This window comes from Notolepis coatsorum, assembly GCF_963971535.1.
Source record: "Notolepis coatsorum genome assembly, chromosome: 3".
Lineage (NCBI taxonomy): Eukaryota > Metazoa > Chordata > Actinopteri > Aulopiformes > Paralepididae > Notolepis > Notolepis coatsorum.
Window position 1 is genome coordinate 15,099,698 of NC_140167.1, and position 9,240 is coordinate 15,108,937.

Here is a 9,240-nt window from a genome sequence, read left to right on the forward strand (position 1 = left end):
AAGACAGACTGCCCTGCCCTCTGCTGGCGCGTGCTGTGCACTACAGAGTCGGCGCACAGTCTGTGACGTCACGGTATTGAAAATCATACAGTCGGTATTTCGAAATACCCTGGTATACCGTATTACCGTCATACCGCCCAAGCCTATAGGGCAGTATGTGGTAGTCTACACCCTCCCCAGACTGACAGTAGGGCAGCATGTGGTAGTCTACACCCTCCCCAGACTGACAGTAGGGCAGCATGTGGTAGTCTACACCCTCTCCAGACTGACAGTAGGGCAGCATGTGGTAGTCTACACCCTCCCCAGACTGACTGTAGGGTAGCATGTGGTAGTCTACACCCTTCCCAGACTGACAGTAGGGCAGCATGTGGTAGTCTACACCCTTCCCAGACTGACAGTAGGCCAGCATGTGGTATTCTACACCCTCCCCAGACCGACAGTAGGGCAGCATGTGGTAGTCTACACCCTCCCCAGACTGACGGTAGGGCAGCATGTGGTAGTCTACACCCTCCCCAGACTGACAGTAGGGCAGCATGTGGTAGTCTACACCCTTCCCAGACTGACAGTAGGGCAGCATGTGGTAGTCTACACCCTCCTCAGACTGACAGTAGGGCAGCATGTGGTAGTCTACACACCCTTCCCAGACTGACAGTAGGGCAGCATGTGGTAGTCTACACCCTCCCCAGACTGACAGTAGGGCAGCATGTGGTAGTCTACACCCTCCCCAGACCGACAGTAGGGCAGTGCGACTAAATTGGGGGATGGGAGCAAATTATATTAAAAAAAAAAGGCCCCAAAAACCTGCTGTAATAGTTGTTTTCCTGTGTTTGCCCGTCCTCTAGCGGTATTATGATGCGTGTCTGATCTACGAGGAGGTGCTGAAACAGGACAACACCTGCCCAGAAGCTGCCCAGGAGCTTAAGAGAGTACAGGCCATGCGGCTCATGGTAAGAGGCTGTTTGGACCCGAAGAGCTCACGGAAATCCTATTTCTGTCTCGTTGTATATCTTAACCCTTTCACTACCACACTACCAAAGGGTTAACCCTTTCACTGCGACAATACAGAAGGTTAACCCTTTCACTGCCACACTACAGAAGGTTAACCCTTTCACTACCACACTAGTACAGACGGTTAGCCGTCTGTAGTGTGGCAGTGAAAGGGTTAACCTTCTGTAGTGTGGTTGTGAAAGGGTTGACCATTTGTCATGTGGCAGTGAAAGGGTTAACCTTCTGTATTGTCGCAGTGAAAGGGTTAACAATCTGGTGGTGAAAGGGTTATGATGGCGGTTATTTATTGTTTTTTTTCTTTCCTTCTAGGAAATGGGATATACGTGGGAGCAGAGCTTGAGTGCCTTAACAAACCATACTTTTGATGAAGCTCTTGAAGCTCTCTTTGGTTTTCAAGGTAAACTCACGAGGGAAGGTGAATGTGTTTTTTAAGATATTACCCCAAGTTTACTGGCCCAGAAGATGGCAATAAAGTCCTGCCAGAATTTTCCTGTTTTTTTTTATTTTAACTTATTAAAAAAAGTGTTTTTCCTCTCTTGTCTCCTCACAGTCTCCAGTCTAAGTCTCAGTGCCAGTAATGATGACACACACCAGCCAAGGGAGGAAGGTGGCGACTGGCCTGGCATCCAGCACAGGAGAGTGACTGGTGCTGTGGACCATGCAAGACTAAATTCTCAGTCCCCCCCACATCTGCGAAGGCCCAGACCGTAAGGACACCCGTCCATGTCTTATCATATTTTCAATATAAATGTTGAAATATTATAAAATGTTTCCATCCGAAGAATAACCTGGAAGTGTTTGCGTGGTACAACAATAATACGCTCTTAACCTTGAGATTTGCTCTCACTAAGTAATCTGATACTATAATTGGTAATAAATACACTGTATTGATTTAGAGTACTTAACTTGTTTTTATTTTATTCTTGCTGTATATATATATATCTATCCACATCGGTCTGTAAATACCTGCATATAATCCTTTTTATATATCTGTAGATACTATATCTATATACATATCCCTTACCTACTCTTACTAGTTACGCTGCTGGCCAGTATGACTTACTACCATAGTGTCTTTATACCTGTATCACTGTACATATTAATACTACAACTCTGTACATACATCTGATTAGCACTATTACTCAGTAGTACTAATATTCTATACCCAGTTTAATCACCTGTACATTGTATTGCACTTTACTTTTACATTTGCACTCTGGTTGGATGCCAAACTTATTTTTGTTGTACTGTACTTGTGCTGCATGATGGCAATAAATGTGAATCTAATTGAATGGTAACGACATAATGTAATGGCTGGTGATTTAACTAATTTACTGTATTTTCTCTCTTTAATTTTTAAAGGAACCTTTTCCCAGTTTGGGTTGGATCCGTGATGTCCACCATCACTGAAGCGAACCTAAAGAGTCTGTTCAGCAGGTGACGTCCAGTTTCTTCTTTTTCACTGCCGATTTCTTGTCCCTGAGAAAGCCTGTGCACACCGCTAAGTAAATAAAATATCAATTCAAACGAAGGGTCAGGGCTCTAAGCCTCTCTATACTCATGTTTTTTTCCTGTCCGTCTCTCTCTCCCCTCCTCCCTCTCTCACACAGAGTGGGCTTTGTGTACAGTATCAAGATGCTGTTGGACCAAGAATGTGCTTTTGTGAACTACATCAGGAGGGAGGACTCTGAGAAGGCCATCCAGCTTTTGAACGTATGTTTTTTTTTTTTTTTTTTTTTTATATATATAATCTGTCGCCGGTGGCAGAAGGTTTGCTCTGAAGCTAGGCCAACGCCTGTTTCAAGTACAACACAAGTTCTCTGAAATGAATGAATGAATGATTTTATTTCGGTCTTCTTTTACAAAGCAATGTACAGTAGTAGGACAATTATAAAATTAAAAAAATTTAATTAAAATGACCGAAAAGGTGTAGGCCAGGGGTCGGCAATAGGCAAATATTATTTTTATTACATGCATACTTTATGTTTTATCCATGTTGAGAGTGAATAACAGGTATAGGCAGTGAGGTGCAATGTACCGTATATATAGGCTTGCTAAAAAAAAATGTCTATCATTATATTAAATTAGCCATTGTTTTTGGTTCTGGCCCGCCATTCAATGGCTTGGGGGGGAAATTGGCCCGCCGCCAAACCTAATTGCCGACCCCTGGTGTAGGCTGAAGCCGAGGCTTATAATTGCCTACCCTTTTACATTACATTATTAACAAACAAAAAAAAAACAATTCGGTATATAATTTTGCAAAAAAACAAAAGGTTACAAAAGTTTCAAAACATATATACACTTATTTATTTTTTATATATTTTTGTCACTATTTTAATAGTTATGTTATATAACTATGTATCACCTTATTTGAATCATTTCTTAAATTTATGTATCGAACTACACATTTTTAATTAGTTGAAATAACACCCATGGGTGGGGAGCTGACTAGAAACACTCGTCCAGTGCACTTCAGATGTTTTCCACAGGCGAGCCCTTCAGGCGCTGAACCATGTAGAGCCTTTTCAGTAGAATCCGGCTCCTAGGGAACCGCCTTTGGCTTTCATTTCCTGTCAAGCTATTGTATTAGCAGACATTGCAATGGGGAAATAAAAACGTGGGCCGATTTCAGCATGTTTATGTTGTCAAGTTGGAGAAGGTCCATACAACCCTTTTGGACGGCCTGTGTATTTGCAGTCGTGAAGTCGAACCCAGTGCGATGCGTCGCCCCGAAGGCTCTCAAACTCTACAAATATACACGACACTTTCAACTGCAGGCTTTACAGGGTATCTGCAGGGTATTAAAACGTTGTAAAAAAAAATAGTATTACGTTCATAATTCTCAATTTAAGGCCATAAAAGGTATTGAAAGTCTTAAAATATATAATATAAAAATTCGTTGTTTTTGGCGGAGCTACGGGTGGGTCTGGTCTGGTGAGAGCTTGTTTGGAATGTGTGAGAATTAAAATTGGTGTGAAAGTGCAGCCGCCAGTTCATTGTTGTGCAGGGTTCGCACAAGGTCCTTGAAGTGCTTAAAGTGCTTGATTTTTGACCAAAAAAAGTCAAGGCCTGGAATTCCTTGAAAACTTTTTAACAAGGTGCTTAAAAAGTCCTTGGAATTCAAATCAACCATTCGCATTGAAAGTTTTGTTCATCCATGATAAAATAGTTCTGAATCAAGAAATATAATTTTTTTTATCTAAAGTGTAACTAATTGTCGGAAATTGGTTTTAAGATTAGATTCACTTTATTGTCATTACACAGTACAAGACTGCAACGAGACTTTGTACGTCTAACCAGGATGTGACAATCAACAATTATTTGCAATATAAAAGCCATAAATTAAGCCATAAATATTGGATCCGGTTTTCTTTTCAATAACAAACAGCATTTAAAAGTGAATTGTATCCTTTAAAATGCCCTTTTAAAGTGGAAAATAGTGCTTAGAAAAGTACTTGAAAGTCCTTGAATTTCATTTTGCAATGTCTGGGAACCCTGTGGTTCTATATAATAAAAAAAAATCTAGTATGGTCGTGAAATTGGTATAAAACCTAGCTCTAAGTGGTCTTAAAAAGTCTTAGATTGAACTTGTTGAAACCTGCAGACACCCTGCTTTAGCTGTCTGTGGTCTTGCTTCCTCAGGGAGTTGCCTATGAAGGAGTCGTTCTGTCTGTGCGCTACCCCGTTAACTTCCACCCTGAGTTCGGTGTGTCCCATGAGGCCGGCACGGCGCCCATCGCATGTCCTCCCACCTCCTCTGGGTAAGTACATGGCACCTACTCCTCTCTGATGAATTTTAAACGATTATATCTTGTATCAAGCAATCCGATTGGCCTCTTTATTTGCGATGACATCACATGCGAGGAGTTGCTCAGCAATGCATTTACACAAAGCAGAATTGACTTGCTGAAAACTGTCACAATATGAAATCAGATATTGTATAAAAACTGTTTTATAGAAACAATGGAATACTCAAGATTGTATGTTAAATGCATTTATATAGCGGTTTTATCCAAAGCACTTTACAACTTGTGCCTCACATTCAGCCGTTCACTCACACATTCACCAATGGCGGAGGCGACCATGCAAGGTGCCAACCTGCTCATCAGGAGCAGTTGGGGGTTAAGTGTCTTGCTCAAGGACACTTAGAACACGCTGCCGGGAGAAGCCGCATTACCTTCTAATTACCAGATGATCACTCTACCTCTTGAGCCACTGTCTTCCCCCCTAATGTTACAGTAAATAACATCACGGCTGTGCAAGGCAGGGACAAACGGAAGATATGTGAGCACACAAGTCAAGATTTTCTTTTTTATACTGTGATCCTCTACTAGGGTTGGGCGAACTGGACAAATACAGTGGTGATTGGCGATGGACTCAATCAATGCAGGTAGATATTCCATCATTTGTCACTTCGGAATATACAAATTCCCCTTCCTTGCACATTTCAAAGCTACATGGGTCTAACGGAGGTACCGCGTGTCTATCCACAGTCACGATGGACAGTGTAGAGAAGTGGCTGCAAGTAAACTCACTCCCCAGAGGCATCCAGACCCATTAACAAGAAGTGAATTCACCTCTTGGTATAGTGGTCTGTGATGCCGCCCGCGGCACGGGAGACCGGGGTTCAACTCCCACTCAGGGCATGTCAAATAAGACCGGTTACAGTGGTGCCCAGTGACCCGGATGCCCTGGGTGGAGTGAGTTTAGGGGGGTGAGTGTAACGGAGGTACCGCGCGTCTATCCACAGTCACGATGGACTGTGTATAGTGAAGTGGCTGTGGACGTTAAGCGGCACTGCAAGTAAACTCACTCCCCAGAGGCATCCAGACCCATTACTAAGAGGTGAATTCACCTCTTGGTCTAGGGGTTTGTGATGCCGCCCGCGGCGTGGGACACCAGGGTTCAACTCCCACTCGGGGCATGTCAAATAAGACCGGTTACACGAGCAAATAGGCTAACTTAAGCGTGCCTCCCATGTGCAATTTCATGTTTACGCCTAAACTTACCCAATGGCATGCAGTGCACAGATGAGTTGAAAAGGTAAGAGACTACAGACTTAATGCTGCAATAACGGTTTTCTGACCACTAGGGGGCTGTAAGTCGCCACTATAAATAAATGTAATTTTCCCAAAACAAAGGCCTTTTCGCATATAAATATAAGAATGCCTTATCACCAGTGATGCCACAGATTACTTGTAAAAGTAATCTGATTACTGATTACTGATTACTCCTTTAAAAAGTAATCTAAGTTACTTTACTGATTACTTGATTATCAGAGTAACTTAGTTACTTTGAAAGTAACTAGGTTACGAAGTCGTCGTCGTTCCCCCAACAGTTTTTTTTAAACGCTTTATTGAAAGTGCATAAATTGTTTTTAACTTGTTTCTCTGCACATAACGTAAATTGTTAAACTAGTGCTTCAGCTTCTGTACCATCAAGTATGGTAAAGCAACAGTCTATGATGCTCACAGCATTAGAGCAGCCAGCCAGTGGTTTTACAAAACCAGTGTATCACATCTAACAAATGCAGGCTGAACTATTCAATTATATCAACTGTAACTATTAAATTGTTTTTATAAATGTCTCTCTATAAACATACAATCAGTCTCTCTTTAACATGTAAATGAACTGTAAATCTGGCAAATAAGAGCTTTTGCTCTGCCACCATCAACCCTCCTGTACCTAGTCGAAGCGTCGGCTAGTGTTGTGATTCCAGATGCTTTCAATGCAATTGGATGTGCTGTTTTTAGCGGTAGACAGTATTTTGTTTCCTCCGCCGTGAAGTAGTGACTGAGGCTACGTTTAGACGAGCGTTTTGGGGTGGAATTCTGAACAGAAACCGCAAAAGTCATCTTGCGGTTTCACTTTTAATTTTGCCAAGCGTTTTGGGGTGGAATTCTCCGACGACGGAGCCCTGCTGTCACACGATTGGCGCATATGTCACATGACGTGCTGTGAAGACCCGCCCTACTCTGCCTCTGATTCGCAGACTGTGTATGTATGGGGAATGTGATTGGATCAAAGCAGAGTCACTCACAGACAGAGGGACCAGTCACGCCGCGGGACACATTCTTGTATTTAACCCTTTCACTGCCACACCACGTCACTCCCAAAATTTGTAGTACTAGTGTAATAAGAAAAACAGCTCAAAATGTATTTTTGACTGTCGAAAACGAAATAAAATACTGCATTCCGCCTGCATTATGAATTTATGATGAGATAGTAACGAAATAGTAATGCACAGCCACTTGGACAAGTAACTGCAATCAGATTACTGGCTTTTAAAGATTAACGCGTTAGATTACTATTTTCGGGGAAAAGTAATCAGATTACAATAACGCGTTACTTAAGTAACGCGTTACTGGCATCACTGCTTATCACAGGGTGTGATTCATGAAAAAAACACGGTCGTTTGAGTAGGACACCATGACTTGGAGAGACCTTCTGATAGCAGGGTCGTTTGAGTAGAACACCATGACTTAGAGCAGTGGTTCTCAAACCTCTCCTCGAGGCACCCCAGCCGTTCCATGTATTTGTTAAATTCCACCACCAGCACATCAGATTCAACTAATAAAGGGCTAGTTAAGTTGAATCAGGTGTGCTGGTGGTGGAATTTAACGAATACATTGAACGGCTGGGGTGCTTCGAGGAGAGGATTGGGAAGCACTGACTTGGAGAGACCTTCTGATAACATGGTCGTTTGAGTAGGACACCATGACAACAAGTTAGAGAGACCTTCTCATAGCAGGGTCGTTTGAGTAGGACACCATGACTTAGCAAAATGAGTGAAAAATACGTATTGAAAAATGGTTATTGTAGCTTTTTTTAAGATAGAAAGTGCACCTGTTTGGATGCCTTGCTGTCCTGTGGTTGAGACAGTGTTCCTTCTGTATTCACTGTTATTCTGTGGGGAGTGAAACAGATCTAGTATATATATATACTAACTAACAATGAGTAAAGAAAGTTCCACATACCAGAATCTTCCATCTACAGATCCAACTCTTCAAGAACGCATGCATGTGAATATATATATATACACCCCTATGTTGATGTGATCCAATAACTGAACATGTGTTTTCCTATTATCGTAGCAAGAATCCAAACGATGGCTGCTATTTCTGGAGGACCAACAGGTGGGGCCAGGGGGCCGGTGATCTACAGACAGGGTCTCCAAAGAAAGATCGAGCGAAAGAGTGCAAACTAATCATCGGGGAGGAAACTCTTAACTATATTCTACTACTCCACTGTGACACTGGAAAGAGTCTGGACGCATTCAGAATGATTCCCTTCTCACGAACATTCCTTTGCATTAAGAATCATGTTTTAAATTTATGCTTTTACGTTTACCAGAAGTTTGGTTTTATTTAATTTTTTAACTGCATTTTTCTTCTGCTGATCAACAAAGTTGTGATTTTGTTTTGTTTGTTGTTTATTGGAATAATCATCGGTTCAGCTGCTCCAATCTTTGCAACTCCAATTTTTTTTAAACATTTAATCTCTTTTAGCTCAGCAAATGGGTGATAAATAGGTGGGTAATTAGATGAGATTTCAATATCTATTCACAGCTTGTCTTGAAACATAATTTTGGATCATGTAATGTTTTATAATTGCCTGTGTTTATTCCACCTTTCTTCCTCTGTGCTGTTACCTACAGTGGTACACGTTTCTTCTCTCCTGATTTCTGCACTCCTTTTGAGATTACAATTGCATTCTGGTGATTTTTCAATGACCACTGGGTGGCAGCAATAACTTGATCTTTCATACGGAGGCTTCCAGTTGAAAAATACAGGTTGTTTTTTAATGTCATCTATGCAATTGATTTCTGTTGTCATTTTGTAATTTTTTTTTTGTACTTTACCACGTTTGTTCGGCTTAGTAGAGATGGTCAGTGTGTACATTTTTAGGCAGGCTGTTAAAGCTGGGTTGAATAAACAAAAAGTTTTCAAACAAAATTTGTGGAACCACTTCAAGGACTGGTGAAAGATTGAATTCAGGTGGAGGGCTACAGATTGATTTGGTGAAAGATTGAATTCAGGTGGAAGGCTACAGATTGATTTGGTGAAAGATTGAATTCAGGTGGAGGGCTACAGATTGATCTGGATGAGAGGATGTTTAAGGAAATCTGACCCGAGCAGTGACCGGGCTAAAGCGTCACTTCTGAACTTGGGGATGAAAGGGAATTATCCGTGTCCTTGGGAGTGTCACTGAAGAGAATTTAGTGAGCCGTGA

General features: G+C 41.7%; 1 protein-coding gene across 6 annotated transcripts in view; it reads left to right on the forward strand.

The window, feature by feature from the left end:
- Positions 1-8,957, forward strand: part of LOC311224526 (uncharacterized protein) — a 49,796-nt gene extending 40,839 nt beyond the window's left edge. For 4 of the 6 annotated variants that reach the window (XM_084309548.1, XM_084309553.1, XM_084309552.1 and 1 more), the window contains 8 exons: positions 843-947; positions 1,318-1,423; positions 1,559-1,715; positions 2,371-2,445; positions 2,619-2,721; positions 4,651-4,769; positions 5,343-5,398; positions 8,103-8,957. In XM_084309548.1, the coding sequence (XP_084165674.1) occupies positions 843-947; positions 1,318-1,423; positions 1,559-1,715; positions 2,371-2,445; positions 2,619-2,721; positions 4,651-4,769; positions 5,343-5,373 (696 nt within the window). In that variant the 3' untranslated portion in view covers positions 5,374-5,398; positions 8,103-8,957. The remainder of the gene's footprint in view (positions 1-842; positions 948-1,317; positions 1,424-1,558; positions 1,716-2,370; positions 2,446-2,618; positions 2,722-4,650; positions 4,770-5,342; positions 5,399-8,102) is intronic. The other 2 variants (XM_084309549.1, XM_084309551.1) reach the window with 2 other exon arrangements.
- Positions 8,958-9,240: the final 283 nt, after the last annotated feature.